The sequence below is a fragment of the Sebastes umbrosus genome, chromosome 17 (assembly GCF_015220745.1).
Source record: "Sebastes umbrosus isolate fSebUmb1 chromosome 17, fSebUmb1.pri, whole genome shotgun sequence".
Lineage (NCBI taxonomy): Eukaryota > Metazoa > Chordata > Actinopteri > Perciformes > Sebastidae > Sebastes > Sebastes umbrosus.
Window position 1 is genome coordinate 27,183,439 of NC_051285.1, and position 22,672 is coordinate 27,206,110.

At 39.2% G+C, this 22,672-nt stretch overlaps 2 protein-coding genes across 2 annotated transcripts; both read right to left on the reverse strand.

Annotated features, from left to right (window-relative positions):
* Nucleotides 1–830: 830 nt before the first annotated feature.
* Nucleotides 831–4,362, reverse strand: LOC119476231 (claudin-15-like). The gene is made up of 5 exons (XM_037749575.1): nucleotides 4,146–4,362; nucleotides 1,988–2,152; nucleotides 1,261–1,342; nucleotides 1,012–1,122; nucleotides 831–930 (listed from the first exon to the last, which is right to left on the reverse strand). The coding sequence occupies exons 1-5, from the start codon at nucleotides 4,360–4,362 to the stop codon at nucleotides 831–833; spliced, it is 675 nt and encodes a 224-aa protein (XP_037605503.1).
* Nucleotides 4,363–11,815: 7,453 nt separating this feature from the next.
* Nucleotides 11,816–17,450, reverse strand: grk1b (G protein-coupled receptor kinase 1 b). Its single transcript, XM_037749584.1, has 7 exons — nucleotides 16,660–17,450; nucleotides 15,001–15,128; nucleotides 14,581–14,738; nucleotides 13,253–13,336; nucleotides 12,965–13,089; nucleotides 12,645–12,846; nucleotides 11,816–12,516 (listed from the first exon to the last, which is right to left on the reverse strand). Exons 1-7 carry the CDS (start codon nucleotides 17,356–17,358, stop codon nucleotides 12,233–12,235), a joined length of 1,680 nt encoding a protein of 559 aa, XP_037605512.1. The 5' UTR covers nucleotides 17,359–17,450; the 3' UTR covers nucleotides 11,816–12,232.
* Nucleotides 17,451–22,672: the final 5,222 nt, after the last annotated feature.

A 22,672-nucleotide genomic window follows, 5' to 3' on the forward strand; every position in this document is an offset into this window, starting at 1 on the left:
TTTGTAGCAACAGCCACAAGAAATGTTGGATTGTGTGGAAGGGGTGCGACCAGAAAACCTGAGGCAGGTTTGATGATACATAGGTATAATAAAGGATTACAAAACTGTATATAATAACACAAACTTTATAGACTTAAACACAATTGTAAAACAGTTTAAGGTGATCGGAGGATTAAATATTTCTGATTGTTGTGTATTCCTAGTCCTAGTAAGAGTGACAAACAGGAGCTTTTATTTCTTTATTTTTTTTATCCAAAAACCTTTAAAATAATGTCAAACACTCGTACATCCCCTAAGGCCAGAGGATCGGATTATTCATGACATATTCATCAGCTTTCTTGCAAATATTTTTTTATGATCAAGCCATCTGGTAGCAATTATTAAAATAAAGGAAAGGAAAAGTAATTAGGTATAAAGGTGTGGTTGCTAAAGGCTGTTGGGGATAGAAATGGTCCTATATTGACATGTTAAATACCAGCGTGTAATGATTGTAGACTAATTCTAGATTATAGCAGTGATCAACACTGTTACAGATGCTTTCCATTTGTACTGCCACCGTTTTTATTATGTTGCAGTGTCTCTTGGTAAGCTAGTAAAGTATATATAAGCAATTTTCACAGTACATAAGCATTACAAATTCATATACAGCAAATATGTATCACTAAAAAGTTTTGATTGGATAAAGCCAATAATTCTCCAAATCAAATCAAGGTTGCTGATCATGAGTTTTTACAGTGTTGTTTTCTATTGTAAATGCTGCCCTCTCATAGTGTATTCAATGTGGTGAATTGACTCCAACCGGCCGGCTTTCCCTTCTGCAAAATCACCTCTCAGACATACGCATTTCTTCCGTAGTTGCTCGGGACAGTGTGAGACGTTCCCACAGTCGACACCGCGTGTCCTCTGGAGGTTGGTTGGTATGGATATGGTCTAGAACACAAAAGTTTCACGTTTCAGTTTCAGGAGCATATGCACCACTTAATATCCAACGTTTCAGCAACGCATACTCACATTTTTTCCTTGGGTGTGTTGATTTTGCAAGCACACGTCAGGCACGCACCTCCACAAATGGCAAGTACACCTGAACACCAGCCGATATACAGGCCCTCTCCAATCTCATACCTGTGATACGATAACATTGAACATATATATATCTGTGTATTGAATCCACGGTTAACAGCAACATCACTTTGTGTCATTCAGCTATTGTTCCGCTTCTTTCAACTGATTGGCACACTGATGCAGAATGTATTGACTCACTTTGTCCCCGGATAAAACTGGTCAAAGAATTCCTGTGTGATGTTGGCTGCATACCAAGATATAGCAATCATGGTGCAAGTCCCTACAAAACACAAAACATTGTTTACTTTAGACAAGTTGGATGTTTTTTCAATGCAAACAAATGCACACAGTTACAAGCCAAGATAACACGAACAAGGTCAAAAAAGAGTTTTTAGATAATAAAGTGATGTTAGGAATGTAAGTCCTAAAACCATTTCATGCAATATCATTAGATTATTTATGAAGCAAAGGTACCTGCTTGTTGCAAGGAGTGACTACTCCTTTATAGCCAGTATAAGTATGATTACTATGTAAAATAATATAGTTCTAACATTTAAAAGCCTTTCAAATTCACCTGCAATAATAGCAAGAGTGTTTTGTTTGTGGACACAAAGAGATCACCAGTGTCCGCTCACAGCATCACTTTTTGTATTTTACATAGTGTGACCTGTTCTCACATCAGCAGGTCTGTTAGAGTAAAGATAACCTTTCGAACTGGTGACTCATTTTCTGATAACTTGTCTTCTGTACACAGTGACTGACTGGAGTGCCAGACATGATTTACCTTTCTAGCTGTTTTTGTGTTCTTGTTTGATTGTGTGTGTCCACCTGGGGACTGGACATTTTCCTTTAAAGTACCATAAAAGCAGGGACCTTTCTTCATTAAGCACAACACATTTGAAGTGACTTCTGACCAAACATTTACCCTGTAGCAAAAAGAACACTCCTCCGATCGCAGCGATTCTTCCCTTCAGGATGTAGTTTTCTCCTCCTATTTTTGAGCACTTCATTCCTATGAGAGTAGCCACGAGCCCAAACGTCCCGAACACGATGGCAGCAATCATGAGGGCCCGGGAGGCCTGAATGTACCCTGTGTGCAAACATAAAAAAAATAATTAGGGATGGGACGATATAGGATTATTATCGCGGAGAGTAAGTAAGTAAGTAAGTAAAGCTTTAAACACACCGTTACAAAGTGCTTCACACACAAAACGAAACATCAAACAATGATGAAAACAAGGAGAAATCACAATATGAAACACAGAAACAATGAGAAACAGATCAAACTAAAACAGACAAACACATATGTGGATGAGGCCTATAGAAAGGCTTGCCTATAGAGATGGGTTTTTAGAAGACGCTTAAAACAGTCCGGAGATTCAGCAGCTCTAGGAGCTGATTCCAGAGAGTTGGGGCTAATACAAAAAAGGCCCGATCACCTTTTGTTTTGCAGTTGGAGCGGGGGATGGATAAAAGGCCGAGATTAGAGGATCGAAGTGTTCGACAGGTTGAATAAGGAGATCAGCAATATAACTGTGGGCGAGGTCATGCAGTGATAAAGAAACACTCACATCATAAATTGGGGAATTTCCATCATCGGGATTATCGCAAATATCATCATGAGTGATTTGAAAAAGCTGACTCGCTCACTATCATGGTAGAGAACTAAAAAATAGATTTTGATTTACAAAATACAGGAATTATCATGTAAGAAAAAACGTATTTATTCATGCTGGGGGACCTTATGATTTATGATTACCTTATTTAAGATTGTTTGTTTTTCACTAAAAAGTATGTTCACTAAAACAAGATGTGTCCTATCTGTGATGCAATAAACATATTTGTTTCTTAACAAAATGTAACAAAGTGATTCCAGTACGTTTACAGTTTTAAGAATATTTTTATGATTATCGGGATAATATGCCAGGATAATCGTGACAAGAAACTTTCATATCGTCCCATGCCTACTTCTAATAGTACGTGTTACTCATAAATTTATATATGTACAATATAAGCAATGAAAAAAAAAAATCAAATGCACAGTTGCGTTAGTAAAAGTAAGCATCACATTTTTTCTTAGTGTGTTAAAAATGCATGCTTTATAGCCAAGGAGATGACTGTTAAAACAGCACAAGACGTTGTTGATGCAGGTGTGAGCCCCCTAGAGGTTCACTGGTAGTAACCCTGGTTCTATGAGTACAGGCAGAACTCTCTAACGGACATGGCTGGAGGGCAAAACCTGTACAAAAAACAACTTCAGCCACAACAATTTATCCAAACATCCAACATTTTCCAACAGATGAATCATAGTCGTAGTTGTATATACCGCTATAGTTTTAATGAGAGAGTTCCCAGTTGGCTGAAGGGGAGCCACACAGGTTTATTTCCTGACTATTACACCAACATTTCCAATTCCCCATCTTAACAAAACAGAATTTGTATGAGTGAACTGGAAAGTTTCTGCCTGTGATAAGATGACGACCTGATAAGAAGTGTCACCTCAGGGCTCAAGACGAAGGCTGGGCATCCAGTTTCATATGTTTCATGTGCTTTACTTAACTTAACTTTAACAGATAGTTTTCACTATCTATACAAGTATTTCGTCTCCGACACATTATTAGTTCTTAGGAATGAGTTTAAAGTGTTTGTTATTAGTTTGTTATCTATTTGTCTGGGTTCACTGTGGTTGTGCTTGCTTAAACTCTCATCTTATCATATCTTATATTACCCGTCTTTACTACAGATCCTGATAGGCTTTTTAAAGGTACACTAAGATCCTGTCTAGATCAAGGCAAATGATGTCAAATAAGGACTGTCATTTCTCCACAGTTGGGTTTGAGCCAGTAGTTTAACAATTCAGCTGAAATCAATGTGAATCGTTGACTGTTTCAACATTCTCACCCCTTTACACATTGGAGATAAATCACAATGTATTTTTTCCCTACACAACTTTTATAGTGCTTGAAGTGTCAAGTTTTGTCATTGTCTTCAACATCTTGATTCCTTGAGTGGGTGGATTTAAGCATTTAAGCCAGATAAGTAATCAACACGAATCAAGCTATTTCTGTGCGTTGGCCACATACCATTGAGTGCGAGCAAAGATGGAAAATCCCGGCAGTTGTGAACTCCCGTAGAGTCAGTTGCACAGGACATCCAAAGGTTTTCATAGATGGTTGATGTGGTGATAACGTTACCGTCCACCGAAGAGACCTTCCAGTATCGGTTTGGAAGAGCGATCCCTACCATCAGCCAGGCCAGAAACCCCAGCAAGAAGGCACAAACTTCCACTATCGCATTCATACTCCCTTTTTTTGCTTCTGTCCAACCCGTGTAGTATCCTTAATACAAAAACGTTGATTCCAAGCTATCTTCCTGTGCAAACGTGTGGATTTGTTGGCCCCAAAGTCTCAGTGTGCCAGACCGATTCCCACCAACCCCCGAGCTAAGATGCTACAGAAAACCCACAAATCAATGATTAATTCCAAATAGCCCACTTATGATTCCCCTATTATTCTCAATTCTATTGAACCTTTTCAAAGACTCCAAATGTTTACCCAACTTAAGGGACAACAGGGAGGTGAAGTCCAACCTTCAAGCCTGCATACTAACGTCTATAGACTTTAAGCTATTTGTCACCTTTTGACGTTTGCTTTGAACACTGTGTCAATAATATCAAACCGTTATTGATGGGATTCAAGTCACGTTTTGGCTCCTCACTTCACCCCGAGTCCAAGGGATGATGGGTAGCTTAGTGGCATTGAGGGGTGAGGGTGCATCACCGCATACCGACCCACGGATGAGATTGTTGCCCCGCAGATGAGATAAATCTGTTTGCTTGTTTGACAACTGAGCCCGAAGGACTTGTCTTAATTAGTCTAAGAGATGTAGCGTTGGTTCATTATCAGGCCTTTATCATCATGGTGATGAAGCAGCCTTTTGGCCACACTTGCATAAAACACTTTCCTTTACTCTATTCCAAATGGTTTAAACCTAAACACAAGAATAAGAACCGTTTGGCTTTACTGCTTCAAGTCAAAGTTGACTTTATGGACATTTCTAAAGACATAGTTTTAGTGGTTCTGTACAAGAATGATCATTTCACAAGAACTAATTAAATAAAATATGCAATTCCCACATGTCAAATGGCAGTGGGTGTCCAACATATGCATTGCGTTAAACATATTAAAGATAGTGTAAAAAGAAGCACCTGTACAATGTAAGGATACTCTTATCTATAATACTATCTGTGAGGTTTATGAGGTTATTTCATTTTATTGAGACTCACCTAAGAATATAACGTAATCCAGTACAATCTATGTCGTTAGAAATGTCCATAAAGTGGATGTAAATTCCTCTTATATAAACTTTACAAGCTTCACAAAGTTTACTGAGCTATGTGTTGGATTGCACAGCTTCTGTAGATTTACAGAACAAGCATTGCATTACATATGTATATTGTTTTTTTCTTTTTGTTAAGTTGGGCTCTCTGATTCTATATGTGTTGCTCATAATCATTTTCTTTGAAGAAAAAGTACCTCAATCAAATATAAATTTCTCTGTGACGTTGTAGGTTAGAAAATGCCTAGTCAGCTGTTACTTAGAGCTGAATCATCAGAAAATTAAAAGGCGAAGCAAATTGTTATCAATTGAGAATAACTGTAATTTTTTTTTACAGAAGATTCAAAAAAGTGACTTTTCTAAGATCTTTTAGACAATTAACACTTTTAACTTACCTGGGAGGGCGAAAAGGGATGGAAAGTCCCGACAGTTATAGATCCCCGTTGAATCACTTGCACAAGACATCCAGAGGTTCTCATAGATTGTGGAGGTCGTAATTACGCTGCCTTCTGTCGTGGATTCTTTCCAATACTGATCGTGTAGTGATATGAAAATCATTATCCAGCTTGCAAAACCTAGGAAAAGTGCTATAACCTCGATGATCTCTTTCATCTTGAAAGTAATCTTCTATTAATAATTACCAAGACTAATAGATAATACCTCTGTGAGGAGCTCTATTCGCAACTACTGTATCTGATATGCATTTTGGGAGGGTGAGAACTGAACTGATTCTTTTTTGCCCTCATGCACTCAAACCTGGACTAATTTGAACATTGATTTGTTGGCTGTAGCTACATTATAAGTCTGCTATTCCCGCCCAAAATTGATGACATTTCACGTGCCTGGTGTGTTACCATAGAAATGTAGGTATACAATGAGCTTTTTTTTTTTTTTTCCTCTTTTGATTGGCAGTGGAGGCAGAGATAATAAAACAGTTATCACGGCTTTAATCCACGAGCCTAAAGGCTGGAATCATTTGGCACTGATTGCTTTGACGTGCCTTTGAAGCTTCTTTAGGAGGCAGTTAACAGAACAATTCATTGTTTTATTCAGTTGTAGTGTTTTAAGAAGCACTGTCATGATTGTAAAATATATTATAACTATGTGCGGGATGACATAAGTCAATCAGAGGAAGGTTTAATGATCTTATAAAGTGATGGTCTTATTGTACTGGAGGTTTACTCTCTGGGTATTCTTCTTCTTTTTAGGTTCCTCGCATCATCTTGTCCTCCTGCCTGCATCACCTTTTGAGGAATTGGTAGCTTGTGATTTTAGAGAGGTCATTTTAAAGTTCCTTAAGCAAATACTAACGGGGAAATACTGAATAGAGGGCAGAGCAAACACTGAAAGCTGGGGTAAGGTGGGTGATTTATTGAAGGCAGAAAGTGACTATTTTAATACTGGTTAAGCATTAACGAGTCTGCAGCTGGACAAAGGATGCGTTGAAATTCTTGCTCTTTGTAAATGCATTTTTTTGTACTGGAGCGTATAGATTTAACTCTGATGAACTGTTGCGTTGACATAGTACAGTGCAGTCACCTGGCAGTTTTTATAACACACACCCTTATAATGAATGGCTTGTCTCCATACATTAAGAAACATATGGAAGAATGCAAAAATGCAAGATCTAGCAAAACTGATGTATATCCAGTCTTTACACTTGTACTGCATATACCTCCTCAGTACTCTGTGAAGATGACTATTAAAAGTAAACGTAGATGTTTGAGTCGAGCTATTCTTTTGTTTATGAGAAACTTCACCATTTACAGTCGGTATCTTATCAAATGTGAATTCTCTGTAATCAAGCACAGTTCAAAGTACTGTCGTATACTTACAGTTTTGAATAGACATTCAGGCTTTAAATCATAATCTTATGTCTGTTAATATTTTATTTCCTTGCCCTGCCCTCAGTCAGCTGATAGATTTATTTAGTTGTGTCCCCGTTGACCTCCCTGCTTAAAGGGAAAGTTCACTCAAACCTGAAGGTTTTCGGCTTTTAGCCTTCCGACACCGGCTGCGATGGCACTGACGTTAAGGTCACATCACATCGACTACTTATACAAGAGCAAATGCTGCTTTTATTGTGATTATGATGATTTTCAATCTTTCAAGTGATTTGATTTTAAACATTAAGTTAATGCACCGCATACTTTAGCAGACTAGTTGTAGCTGTCTGTTCAGTGGAAAGTGGAAGAGGAAATAAAATGTTTTAACTTTTAATATCTTTATCTGCTCTGAATTCCCTGGGCATAAAAAAGTTTATTCTCTCAAATTTAACAGAAAAATTCTTCTTCTTCCTCTTCCTCTTCCTCTTCTGCCTCTTCTTCTTCTTCCTCTTCTGCCTAACATTGCTTACATTTTTCTTGCAGTTATTTATGTGTGAGGCAGAAAGAGAGTATGAGGGCCACATTGAGGGGAAAAAAAATCTGAGATTTCGAGAATAAAGTCGTAAATTTACGAGAAAAAAAGTCGTAATACTATTTTGTTATTTGTGAAACCTAAACTAAAGTATAACTTCACAAGACGCTCCACGTTCCTCATTTTCACACTATTTGCCCTCTAAAATAACATGTAAAATTACTCCTTTATAATATTAAGACTTTTTTCTAGTAACATTATGACTTTATTTTTGAAATCTCAGATTAATTTTTTTCCCTTAAAGGAACTATTTGTAACTTTCAGAAATGCTTCTTAGCAGCGACACCTGTGGCCGTGAAATCAACGAAAGTTAGCGTCGAGCTCGCGCTTGCTCGCTCTAAATATACCTGAACGAGCATCACTCAAAACAGTGAGGCGACACACGCCAGCTAAAAGCACAATATCACTCTATATTTCAGCTGCTTGGCAGTAATGTTAGCTGACCAGACGAAGGTCTCTCCATGAACATGATTAAGATCTGATCCTAGTGTTGGCTTTTCCTGCCTAAGTGCAGGCTGAGGCAGCGGGGCTCTCCAGCGTGTCTCCCTGCTCTCTCCGCCCGCAGCCGGAGAGAGCAGAGGAGATACCGGCACCCGGTCGGTAACGAGAAGACAACGTAACTCTCTGCACAGCTCCGTCACTTCACAAGACACGGAAAACCTCTGTTGGTCTGGAGGAGCTGCAGCATTTATTTCTGCACAAACGTCCCCTGTACATTCACTAGATATTCTTAGAGCTAAACTGACTCTTCTGCAGTGTGGAGTGAGCGCGCGTTCACGTCTAGAGGTGGAGCGAGCTGATCGAGAACGCGCGCGCTGTCCAGTGAAGGCGAGCAGGCAGAGGAGGAGGATACAGCGGCTACACGCGAACGCGCATATGCGAGCGCGCATGTGTGCCGACCCGCTACATTTATACACTTACAAAGTTACAAACAGTCCCTTTAATGTGGCCCTAATACTTCGTCGTAAGAGAGAGACAGTGATATATACATTTTTTTCCAAGCACATAAACACTGGTGTCGTGCCTCAACATTTTAAATCTTATATTTTTTTTACTTAAATTCTTTTTAAAACTATTCATATGAAATCTTTTCTGGAAGACGTGAGTCTAACAGCAGCCACTGTAGTGAATGTGATTGACCATGTAACCGTGATGCTGCACAAAATTATATCGATCAGTAAATGAAGTTATCTTTTTGGCTATCAGGATGACTTTGATAATTCAGAATATCACGTGACTGAACAAACCTGAACTGAACTAAGTTTAGATTATGATTAATGTGTGGGTTCAGTAATGTGCTCTCAGTTAAAGCTGTTCAAATAATGTGACGTTTGCACAACTTTGAACAGTCAGTATTTGTGTACTCTATGTAATACAGTTTCGGTGACGTCACTGTTTCAATACCTGGTCTTATTGATTAATGTGATCACAGCTCTATGTGTCACGGCAAGGCGATGTCGGTCTGTTGGTCGGTCCACCACTTTGGTCCAGACTGAAATATCTCAACAGCTATTGGATGGATTGTCTTTCATTGTGAGAGTGAACCTTAGTGACTTCAGTGATCCCCTTTTCCCCTAGAACACTACCACAAGGTTTACATTTGTTTTTTTTAGCTGTACTTTCCAGCATTCTACATTAAACATTATACCTGCAGCATCAGCGTGTTAGCATTGTCTTTGTGTGCATGTTAGTATTTAGGTCAAAGCACCACTGTGCATGGCTGTAAACTCTTAGTTTACAATTTCTTTTCACAACGTTGTGATATGTATAACGATATGATAACGTTTTGATATGTAAAGTCTGAAGTCAAGGTGATAGTAATGTGATGATTGATGTCTTTCACTGTACTATTTTAATCTTCATAGAAATATATACACTGATCAGCCATAACATTAAGACCACTGACAGGTGAAGTGAATAACATTGATTATCTCGTTACAATGGCATATGGCAGTGGGTGGGATTATTAGGCAGCAAGTGAACATTTTGAACTTTGAACTTTGTGTTGGAAGCAGAAAAAATGGGCCAGCGTAAGGATGTGAGCGACTTTGACGAGGGCCAAATTGTGATGTCTAGACGACCGGGTCAGAGCATCTCCAGAACTGCAGCTCTTGTTGGATGTTCCCGGTCTGCAGTGGTCAGGACCTAACAAAAGTGGTCAAAGGAAGGAAAACCGGTGAACCGGCGACAGGGTCAGACCCGAGGCTCATTGATGCACGTGGTGAGCGAAGGCTGGCCCGTGTTGTCCGATCCAATAGAAGAGCTACTGGAGCTCAAACTGCTGAACAAGTTAATGCTGGTTCTGATAGAAAGGTGTCAGAACACACAGTGAGGAGCAGTTTGTTGCGTATGGGGCTGCGTAGCCGTAGACCGGTCAGGGTGCACGTGCTGTCATAATGTTATGGCTGGTCGGTGTATTGTTCCTGGAAAGTAAAATGACCATTCTCTGGATTCACTGCTTCATTTGCGAGTGGGACATACAGTATAACTGACAATGGTGTGTAATAAAATATAATCCCACACTCACTTTTACTGCTGAATTGCTCTCAGTGTTAATTTAAGATTAACTTTTAAAGTTAGACCTGAAATGCTCCGTGGTTTAATAATTTACCCCAACGGTATAACCCAAAAGACAAGAGTCAATTTAAATAAACAAGTGTGCTGGGGATTTCAGTTATTGTTTCAACAAAATAGAAACTTCTACAATAGATCTTTTATATACAGATATAAAAAGTGGTTTGATGTACAAATACATATACTTTATGCCAAAGTCAACACTGTTGTTTGCACAACCGTTTCAAATTCACAGAACACAATTTCAATGTGCCATATTAAAGGGGACATATCATGCTCATTTTCAGGTTCATGCTTGTATTTTGAGTTACAACTAGAACATGTTTACATGCTGTAATGTTCAAAAAACACATTATTTTTCTCATACTGTCTACCTGACTATAACTGTATTCACGCTCTGTCTGAAACGCTTCGTTTTAGTGCATTTCAACGGAATTGCGTTGCTAGGAAACAGTTTGGGTCCCTGTTTACATCCTGTCAGCTGTCATTCGCTTACACTGCAACAGGAAATAAACTGGGACACATTTAGAATGTTTAAGTTTAAAACCGTGAAACGGTCTAAATATTGTATATTTGTGACATCATAAATGGGCAGAAATCCTAACAGCTTGTTTCAAAAGCACAGTTTCTGAATACGGGCTGTGTGTATTTCTCCGTGGATTGAGTGTTTTGATACTTTGACAGTATTTATATAGCACTTAAACCTGCTTTATAATATAAAAGACATGATAATCTCACTTTTTAAAATATGGGACCTTTAAAGGGGTCATGCTAACATAATAACGAAGATAATGGTTGATATTAACAACATAGATGGAAGATAGTCAAAAAGGTGTCCTGTTCCCATTTTTGTGTCATTTTCAATGTAAGATAACTTTTTTAAATCTCACCAAAGTTCCCCTCGTTGCTATCCAATTATCTATCCGTAGTGGTATTCAGGAAAATCTGTCTTCAAGACAACTTTTTAAACGAAGCTTTATCTGCAGAGCATTCTTTCATCATATACTATTAAAGAGATTTAGAAGCAATAAAACATCTGCATAAAATACAACACGATATAGATTAGATATAGATATAGATTCAGGAGGTTTGATAAGCGCTGAAGTTCACCACTGATCGCTATTGTCGTTTAGATACACTATAGATTCACGGCTATTTTGCCTGTTGGCATTTTTAACGACATAATTCGCAGTCCAAAGATTCCTAAATTACAAAAGAAAATGTTGTCTGACTGTTTCATTGTTACTGGAAACAATGGGACATGTTCCTGTGTAATCTTATAAACTCCAAATTTGTACCGCTCTTACTTTGAAACCACGGGTATTACTGTGCGTGACCAGCGCACACGCTACGCAGCGATGTGGACAGTAAAGTCACGGAGAGGAGACTCAACACATATGTTTGCGCTTAGCAAGATTTTATTGATTGCTTTTAACTCTTCTGTCTACAATATTTGCCATCATAATAACTTAAATACTATTTGTTATATAATGAATAAATAAAGAATAATTACATAATGTTACAATGTCAATACTTTTCTTTGGTCCAAATAAATTAATGTTATATAAACATTGCATGTAATTTCTCTACAAAATAATTTGACTGTAATTACTAAACAAAAATAATGTTGTTTTACCAAGCTGCCACTTTTACATTAACACTATAATATACAATATAGGTACATGATAATAATATTTAAATACACAAATACATTTATTACAACAATAACAAATTATTGTACAAATGAGAGATAATTCAGATTAGGATTAAGTGGCATCAAATGAGCGCAAACTGAATCTAAATGTGTTTAATATACAATATTCTTCCCTCTGCTCTGTTTCTAAAGGAGCACACATCCTCCGCTTTTGGTTTCCACGAAGTTTGGGTCGAGGTCATTGGGCAGCTTGCCGTTCTCCCCCCAGATGTTCATCTCTCCAAACACGCCTGTCTCGATCATCTCGTCCTGCCAGGGGATCGGGACATTGCCGGAAGAGAAGTCATCGTAGAACTCGGTGTCCTTGTTATCCAGGACCACGCCTTTCATTGTGCTGAAGGCGCCCACATCGTCAATATCTTTGGCGTAGACCGCCCTGGGATCCGGGACAAATGGTGGAGGTAGCATACCTTTTAGATGGAACACAGAGGAAGAAACAAATTAAAATATGGCATATGGTAAATATTATTTTTGTATTTCACCACTTTTTGCGCCATCCGTATCTCGAGTTTCCCTCCGCAACCTGATTTTCACCCACCTGCTTCCAGACGGCCCCAGTTAATGTCTTTGAAGAAGGGCTGATTCTTGAGCTCCTCGCACTCGTTATTTTTGAACCCGAGGCGTTTGGCCGGATCTTTGGTCATCAGGCCTTCACAGAGATCCTTGCACTCTTTGCTGAAGCTCGGTGTATAAGCAACTGGATCATTCAAGATCCTGCGAGCTACCTCCGTGTTCTCAACCTGAGGAAACAGAACAGTATGATTTGGCAACAGAGAATTGGCACCGGACAAGAGCAAACAGGTGAATTGAAGATATTTTTGCCCATTAAAAGTCTTTTCTCCACATCTAGATTAGTACCTGCTCTCCTCGTACTCTGAAGGGCCCTTTGGCGGCAATCATCTCGAACAGTGTGACTCCCAGCGTAAAATAGTCCACCGAGTAGTCGTACTGCTTCTTCTGGAGCAGCTCTGGAGCCATGAAACCTATATTCATAGACAACAAGATTTCACACACAATAGACTGCTTAGAGAAGCACGGTCTACATGGTGGTATACAGATTATGGTTTCACTGGGATGATAGCATTTCCTCTCCACTGGGCCAGTTTTGTTTAACTTCATCTTAAAATGTTGGATTCGTGCACTTACCTGGAGTTCCTGCGTATCCAGTAGTTGTGTCTTTTCCTGGTGGAAGTTCAACAGCCAGACCCAAATCTGACAGGCGGACATGTCCTGATGGAAAAGGCTTTGATTACAACAGTGGCTAATTGAATAGACAATTATGTATTACATTCCCCTAGACTGTGCTGGTGGATTATGAGTGCAAAATAGACTACATCACTGAGGATAATCCTTTTGGTAATTAAAGTCAGCACTAATATACAGCTGTGCATGCTATTTAGTGTGAAGGCTGTACAGCAGCATTCACCGTATTGTTATCCTAATCTTTATCCCTCAACTTCTTCTTCTTCATTTTCTTATATTTCTTCCGTACTTTTCTTGAACTTTAACTACTTCTGCATACTTTAAGCTACAGAAACCGTTCAACTATCAAAACATTCAGCCCTTTTAAGGTCATTCCTGCTTATATTCAACTTGTTTATACCCTTTATACTTTTTAAAATATTAAACTTTTCCAACATCAGTCCGCAGTTTCAAATTAAAAGCCCCCAACTCTCACTGCATGTTAACAGAAAACTAGGGATGGACCTAATGTTTCAAAATAAAAGCTCATTCTACCCAAATAGAGTTTTAAAGGTTCATCCACCCAAATACTTTCTATATAATGACTTATAGTTTCAAAGGTTTATTCAACCCAAGTACTACTTTCTAGAAGTCCATTCCGCATTGGCACTTTAAAAGATTTCTGTATTTTCAGCAATGCTTTGCAATTCATTTCAGCTGTCAGCATTCACACGCATTTTCTACAGGAATTGCAATCATCTAGTCCTTACTGAAATCTACTATCCGCTAGCTTCCTGCTACTGTATGTGTTAAAAGCAAAGTCATTTTTCCCGATCTGTAATATGTGCTCTTTACAGTGTCTCACTTCAATGTAAGAAGAAGTATTTTTTACTTATTCTATTTCATATTTGATATTTTTAGATTCTTTAGAGTGATGACGATCAGTTGGTGTGCGGGCTGATGCGTGTTTTGATCCAATCCTCTGAACCGAACCTGCACCTGAGCTTGTTAGTGGCAAAGCATTTAGGTTACCATGGTGATTTTCTCGTGTTAAGAGTGAGCCAACGTCATTTACTCAAGCCAGTTAGCTTCTTAACCCATCAGTCTTGCTTTATAATAATTGTCTTGAGGGACTGAATGAAAGCGTGTTTTCAACTACTGTTAAAAACTAAAATAAAAGCCATGTTCACATGGTTGAAGAGCAAATCGTGGACAGAGACAGAGTGTCTTTGGGGCTGTAGTATCAGGGCATACATGCAGAGACTTGAAATGCTGCAGAGGAAATGGCTCACCTGCATCATCCAGTAGCACGTTCTCTGGTTTCAGGTCTCTGTAGATGATCCTGTGCTGGTGAAGGTGCTCCATCCCACAGATGACCTGAGCTGTATAGAAACTTGCTCTCTTCTCATTAAAACCAGGATTCTTTTCATCCACATTATACATATGATATCTGTAAGAGAGGAGGTTGATGTTTTAGGATTTCTGTGAAATCAAGACGTATAGAAGAGAGAAGAAGCTGCACAAGACTCCTAGTCTGTACGTCAGCTGTGAGGTTTATCTGCTTTAGGCTGATTAGTGGCGATGAGAGGAGTGAAACGCTGTTGTTGTTAAGTAGAGACACCAGTATGTGGTGTGTGTTTTAGAGGCATATTGCTTTGGTCAGTATGTGTGTATGTATATATACCGCTGTATTTGCTGTTTATATAGATCACCTGAGATCTCCACCGTTCATGATGGTCATGACTAGGCAGAGGTCGGTCTTGGTCTGGAAGGCATAAGCCAGCGTCACAATGAAGCGGCTGTGAACTTTTGCAAGGATGCGCTTCTCCACAATTGCTCCCTAAACACAAATCAAACATCAGAACATGATGAATCCAACAAAAGCAAGAATGTACAACGTCATCTATTAGGAATAATTAAAGCCCCGACACACTGTCCAGCCACACAGACAGGTATTTTTGCCTGATTAGACCTCTTCTGATGTCCTCACATTTTAAATGATGTCTCTCTGGCATGGCTGATTCGACCATGTGCCACGATGAGCCATCAGTCTGCAGGTTTTCATTCCAAACAGTCACTTCAGTAGCTTACTTCTGCAGATGACTTCTTCCCCTCTGCTTGAAGCGGCTTTAATCAGGTGGAGCCTTTAGTTAGTTTGAAATCCTGCAGACTTAACAGGATTAACTAATTAATTATTAGTTACACCTGTGCTTTTCTTTCTATAGCAAGTCCAAGTGTAGCTTACTGACACACCCAAATGCAACAGAGACATCATTGATGCTATTAGTTACATCTGTGCTATGAGAAATAGGTCTCTTATTAGTACATCAAGTGCATTAAGCTATGTGCAGGTGCAACCTGAGCAGAGGTCTAATCACCATAAGTGAAAATACCTTTAACGTACTGTAGCATGTTTAATTGAGTAGACTAACTTGAAGATCTTCTTTAGAAGCAGTGGGCTTCAGCGTCTTTGTCTCTGAGCTGCCTTGTGACGTCTTTAAAAGAGTCACAAGCTTCTTTGCATTGAGCCATTGTGCTAAATACTAAACCTTTGCACTCGTTCGGTTATTTTCTCTCACAACCTGTTCCTTCTGATTTCCTGCTGTAGTTTAGCACGTGAGGTTGCCAGTCGAATGATTTCACTTTGTATTGTTATATCCACCAGGAGATAATGAGATCGGTCGTGTCCGTCCACGGCTAATCTTGCAAACTGCTGCACCAAACTGCATAACCTGTTGGGAGTTAATTTATGGCCGGACCTTTTAAGGACCTCTCGCGGTTGCAGTGACTCACACTTTCTCAAAACGTCTTTTATTGCCTTTTTGATACTGTCATTGATTGATTTACGACTGCTGACTCGCTACTCCTAACCAACCCCGGCCGGTAGGGGCCACAAGTGAGACACAGTAGGGGGAAAACAGTCTGCTCAGTTTCATAGTTTAGGACGGTGAGATCAGCTAACAGAACTACACGCACTGCTGACTGCATTGCTATTTGCTCTGTGGCCAGAGACACAGTTGTTCCATGCCTTTTTACTGGGCATCATCCTCACGTTTACATGCATATTGTTGAAAAAATAGCCTTGAAGCCTGAATAAGCGATTCACGCCACGGTTACGGAGCTGAGACGCTCGCCTGCACAGAGCCGGTGCAGTATAGATTAGATAAAAACAAGTCTGACACACTTGCAGTCTAGACGGGGGTCAGCCAATTGTGGGTTGTATTCATTCAATCAAACATTATGGCAGCTGTTGTTGCAGACACTCCTGGCTGAGATCTGCACTCTACTGAGTGCATCTTTGTAGTTACTCTTTTGATTGACACTATGAATGACTATAGGTGGGACATATAGATGCCACTTCAGCGCTTTACCTCGTAGCCTTTGCGTTTCTTCAGCCTCTTTTTCTCCAGCTTCTTGTTGGCGTACATTTTGCCTGTTGCTTTAGCCTGACAAGCAAACACTTCCCCAAAACCTCCTTTACCCAGGACCCTGAAGTCCGCGAACCACTCCTCATCAAAAGGCTGGCTCTCCAGCCATTTGAACTGAACGAAACGCAGGAAGTACATGCTGTCCTTGAAGCCATCTTTGGCCGCCTTCTCCAGGTGTTTAAGCAGCTGCTGCTCGCTCTCTTTAAACAGGTCACCACGGACGTTCTTGAAGTCTTCTACAACTCGAGCGACGGCCTTCTCCTCCAAGAAGCTGCAAAAACTCTTTGAAGCTGACTTGTAGTAATTATTGACAATTTTCTGGGCCTTCTGCACTCGCTCCGCTTCTTTACATACGGTGTAGTCTTCGATGTCTTTCCACAGCTCTCCGGCGTTTTTGTGGGTTGCTTCACTCTCCAGAAACTGCTGGAACAGGCGCTTGCCGACAGGCTGTTTGACACACATGAAGTCAAAGGTTGTGTCTATGGATGTTTTCATGTGTTCACAGTCTCTGATGTGTGGGAGCCTCAGCCTGGCACGCATCTTCTTGTCACGCATGGCTGCTGCTGCTCCTCCGTCCACGCTGCCACGGGCTGAAACGTAGGCAGAGTTTGCCACCACCGTTTCCAAACCGCCGATGTCCATGGCTGCACCTTTGTCTGGCACACACAGAATCAGTAGGGAAGTTAATGAGAGTGCTAAAAAAACAAAAAACCTGTCCTGTTTCCATTATTTTTAGCAGCAATTATGACTTCCATCGCATTATATAATCATTAAAACACATTTTTGTACAAAATGCCATATAATGAGAGGGGCTGATTGATTTTTTTTCTTGTACTAGTTAAATATAACATTATGCTGACATTATTATAATGTCTGTCATCAGTCATCAATATTGAGTGCATTCCATGGGTTACTTTGTTTGATCATGTACTAATTTCCTCAGGGTCTTCCTCATGCACAGAGGTTGTCTCAGTGCATTTACTGCTCCAGAGAATGATAGAATTACTTTTTCCAGGTAAGAAAATATTTGAGGTGGAGAAGGACTAATGTTGTGATATACTGCACCCTGCTGTTCAAAAGACAAAAGTCACTGAAGTTGGCTTTTTATTTCCGATGCTGCAGGCAGGCCTGGAAATTAAGCCTGTGTGCACCTACTTGTGCACACAATCATGCAAACCAAGGGATTTGGGGAGCTGTGAAGAAGTAGAGCATTAGCTCACGTTTTTCCATTCAGCAGATTACCTCCCTGCATGATGTTGTAATTTGAATTATAAAGAGCATTTTTGAATGCTGAAATATATTGTAAACAGAAGAAATGTTTATTCCTCGGCTTGCTTTTGTTGGATTCTTGTTTATTTGACGCACAGTTTGAGGAATTATCTACATCTCTATGCATTTGTTTCTTCCTTTATCATTGAATGTTGGTGCAAAAAGGCAATTCATTTTAGCTTGTTAACCCTGAGAGACTGAAACCCAAGAACATTTATCATGGATCATGGATAGATTGTTCAAAAGTCTGCAATTTAACATTTTATATCTGCTGATATCATACTGCATAATGGGCCTTTTATGTGCTGTGCAACATGTAGAAAAATACATCTCCCTGCAACAAAATGGACAGGAAGTGTAAAGTGGATCACTGGATTGCCGTGTTAAGTCTTCCTGGGTGTATATTTCATGTGTATAAGCCGCTGCATCCTGACCTGGTACATGTAATACAGAAAGTGATACTGTTGGCTGTGGCGCTTTCCTGACTCTACATAATCCAATTAACACTGACTGTTGATACCAGAGATTTACAACACCGATGACTGACCTCATCCTACATTTTTAGAGTTGTTTCTATATGTGTTTCAACAAGTAGAACACTGTTGCAACAAAAGCGAGGATCTTATTACAGATAAAATGTTATTGTTGGTCAAAGTAAAAGTATGTAAGTAATAGGCTCAGTTCTATTAGTATCAGCAAACTAGTATCAAAAATAAAAGTACTCATTATGCATTATGGTCCCTGTCAATACTATTATATATGATGTTTTTAGATTAATATTGCTGCTGCATTAATGTCTATGTTGCATTTTACTACTGTAGATGTTTAAGATTGTGCTAATTTTATTACATATACTACGTATATGTTTTGAATCATGAGAATAGTGAAGGCTGACATGCATAGCAAAGTAAAATCACAACAATTTTGACTTAATTTTGCCACACAATCTGTTGAGTGTTACAGTCCGGCTTAGACGCAGGCTGCAGATTGAAATTGGATTGTCTCCTGTTGGTGTCTAATAGCATAACACTGCTGCAAGTCTTTACATAATCTTTGAACTAATCTATGTCTGTATGAGCTTTCACCGTGTGACAACAAAACTGTTTCTATTCATTGCAGATGCTGCACATGCATCCAGATCTTTAGAGAAGATCAATGCATGCTCGAGAGCAGGTGAGAAAGAAGTGATGTGGATATGTTTCAGTTGAGAGGATTTGAGGAAACAGAGAAGAGGGATTTAGATCATGTAGCTAAAGAGGACAGAAACTGTCAAACAGCAGAGAAACTACATCAGAGCAGCTGTTAAATGATTGTTCATTTATGATTACAAACACAAAGCTGGTTGCATCAATGTAGCTGCTGATTATTTAATTATGAGATGAAAAGTTGCAGAAATGCACAGAAGCCAGTGAGCACAAGACAACACATACAATAATGAGCCAACTTCCAGTTTCAATTTGCATAACACTTGACACAAAATACTTATTTTACGTATTTAAATATGTATTTTACATCATGGTTACAAATGAATATTGATATCAGCACTCACCGTACCTTTTTACTGTAACAGGGAGTCAAAAGAGGATTTGAGGACAATAAATTAAATCCAGTTGAGTAGCATCCAACATATATTTTCCTTTAATCCGTTTTCTTCCATCAACCAGAACAAATAGAAATCATCTCTGTCCTGTCGGTGTCTTGAGCACACTTTTCTTTCTTTCAAGTCCCTCCCTTCGTCGCTCTCGTTCTTACAGTGTGGTGGTACAGGTTGGGGCATCAGGTCGAGGTTTACTCTGCACCTGAAATCCTACTTGGTTGTTCATTAGCTAGTGAGGATTACACCCTGACTTTATTGGAGGGAGCAACTCGGCAGAAGCTATTAGTAGCAGCAGGAGTGATTACTGTTGATGTGCTAATTCAGTGGCATCTTTTCAACTGTTCAACACATAATTCATGCTTGGTTTCAAAGACTTCATATAAAAAAACAGCAAGAAAATATGAACCTTGATCCTTAATTGATACCATTCTTCATAGATAATTGTCCTATTTGCCTTGTCTAATCTATTTTAATTATATTGATGAGAAGTAATGAAGGCTGAGATGCATAGCAAAGTAAAATCAACACAGTTTTGGCTTCATTTTGCCTCACAATCTGTTGTGTGTTACAGTCCGGCTCAGACGCAGGCTGCAGATTGAAAGTGGATTGTCTCCTGTAGGTTTCTAAGAGCACAACCCTGCTGTAAGTCTTAATCTTTGAACTATACTCTAGTCTGTATATGAGCTTCACTGTGTGAGAAAATACAGTTTCTATTAATTGTAAATGCTGCCAGATCTTTACAAATGTATTCATACATGCTTGAGAAGGTGAGAAAGAAATGAAGTGGATATGTTTCAGGTGAGAGGATTTAGGTCGGTTGAGGAAACGGAGAAGAGAGATTTAGATCATGCAGCTTAAGAGGACAGAAACGATGTAGAAACGACATCAGAGCAGCTGATTAAGATGAAATAATTGGTCATGTATGATTACAAACACAAAGCTTCTTGCATCAATGTAGCTTCTGAAAATAGGACATTTAATTATGAGAGGAAAAGGGGTGGAAATGCACAGAAGCAGGTGAATGCAAGCAGCTCCACTGTCACATGTGGTTTGCAGATTAACACATAATGAGCCAGTTTCAATTTCAACACCAAACGGTATACTTTTAATTTAGCAAAAAACTTTGTATGAAAGTTCAGCATTTCGTGTTTAAATGTGAGAAGTTAATAAGTCAGTTTGGCTCTTTGCATTAAGAGTTTTGCATGTTGGAACTTCATTTGTCAGAACTGAGGCAAAACAATTGTAAATTGTGTGAGCAGCAAAGTTAAATATAATAATGGATTGTCATGACAGGAATCTGGAAAGGGCTTAGGTATGTTTTGGTGTAGATAAATGAACGTGTTCAGCCTTACAAGAACTTCGGGTTTTGGCATTTTATTAAAATTATTCTACATTTGACATTTCAAATCTGATAAGAAATGTTAGAATTCATTATCTTACCTGCATCCACAATCTGTGGCTGAATTAACTTTTAGTTTTTAACTTTGTGCAGTTGCTCTAGTGCAACTTTCAGAAAGTCAGGAAAGCTGTTTTATTGGCCAGACAGGACTACTGAATGAAAGTAAGACTGTGCAAAACAAATAGGTGGCCCAATAGCAGAAACATCTGACCTAAAACATAAAATGTAGTCCTATTTAGGCCTGTTTAAACCCACTTCCTGTCCTTCAGGGCTTCAGACTGGGTCTGTTCAAAAGACCCTGAGCACAAATCCTATTTAAAAGGTAGAGTAGAGGTGAAGCAGATTTTACGTTGATGTCTAATCCAGCTCAGTGACGAAGAACAAACCCACCCAGACAAAGAGTTCAGTCTGTCGGTCAAAGACACTGATACCTGCATAGATCTAACCACGGCTCCTTCATCTGTCAAGATGTCAAAATGCCTGTGATCCTCAGGCAGCTGAGCTGTAGGCCTAAGTATGCATCAGCTGATTAAACAAAGATGTGGTTAAAAACAGAACTAGAAGTCACTGTTCTCCCTCAGACAATAATCTCTAATTGAGAGTGATGGTGCTGCCCTGGTGACCCAGTATTTAGCCTACCTGAACTCACGTCACTTCACACAAGTCTCATGACTTTTCTTTTTGTTTGGTTTTGTTTTCTTTATTCCAAAATGCTAATTATTATTTAATATCTAATTATTTAGTATGTCATGAATGTCATGAAAGAAAATGTCATAGTATAATACGTCGAAAAATGTAATGAAAAAAGTCATAAAGTCGAAAAATTTCATGTGACAGTGAGTTTTGAGAGCTAACTTCAAATGAAGAATACAACAACAAACAGCACATCAGAGTATCCAGAGAGATAGCACAGTATGGTAGATAACTGGTTGGAATACTTGAGGTAGTGGGTTCGATCCTTATGCTACACATCGAATTTTGAGAGCTAACTTCAAATGAAGAAGTCAAAAACAAACACAAACAGCACATCAGAGTATCTGGTCGGATAGCTCAGTGTGGTAGGTAACTGGTTGGAATACTGGAGGTTGTGGGTTTGGTCCTTATGTGACACAGTCTGTTTTCAGCTCTAACTTCAAATGAAGAAGTCAAATACAATAGCAAACATATGATATGTAACCCTGACATTTATGATATAACCCTTTATTTATTTAAGGCCAAGGAGGAGGCTGCTGAGGAGATGTTTAAGGGAATCTAGGTGAATATATCAGAAAAATAGGGCTAGATACTAGGGACAACTTGGAGTTAAAATTTCAGTTTTCTATTGCATAGATGTTGAATGGATCCATTCAATTGCAAACTGCCAAACTTTATCTGAAAAATCAGCTCCAAAGTCTTTACCCCATTGTTCCCTGAGATGGTTCAGTGAAGGCGATGCCACCCTTTGAATTTCACTGAACAATCTAGATATCTGACCACAATCTAAAGATTCCTCAATCCAAACATCTATTGGGCGAGATGGGAAGGCTAGACACTAGGTATGTCATGTTCTCTAACAATGTGCTCAAAAGACATTAAGTTATCGTTTTGAAAAAGATCCCTTATACACCGTAGCCCCTTCCTGAACCGTAGCTGTAGGTTACCAGAGAGTTGTCGCCTGGAGATAAAACCCTGACTGATCGGGATGAATTATA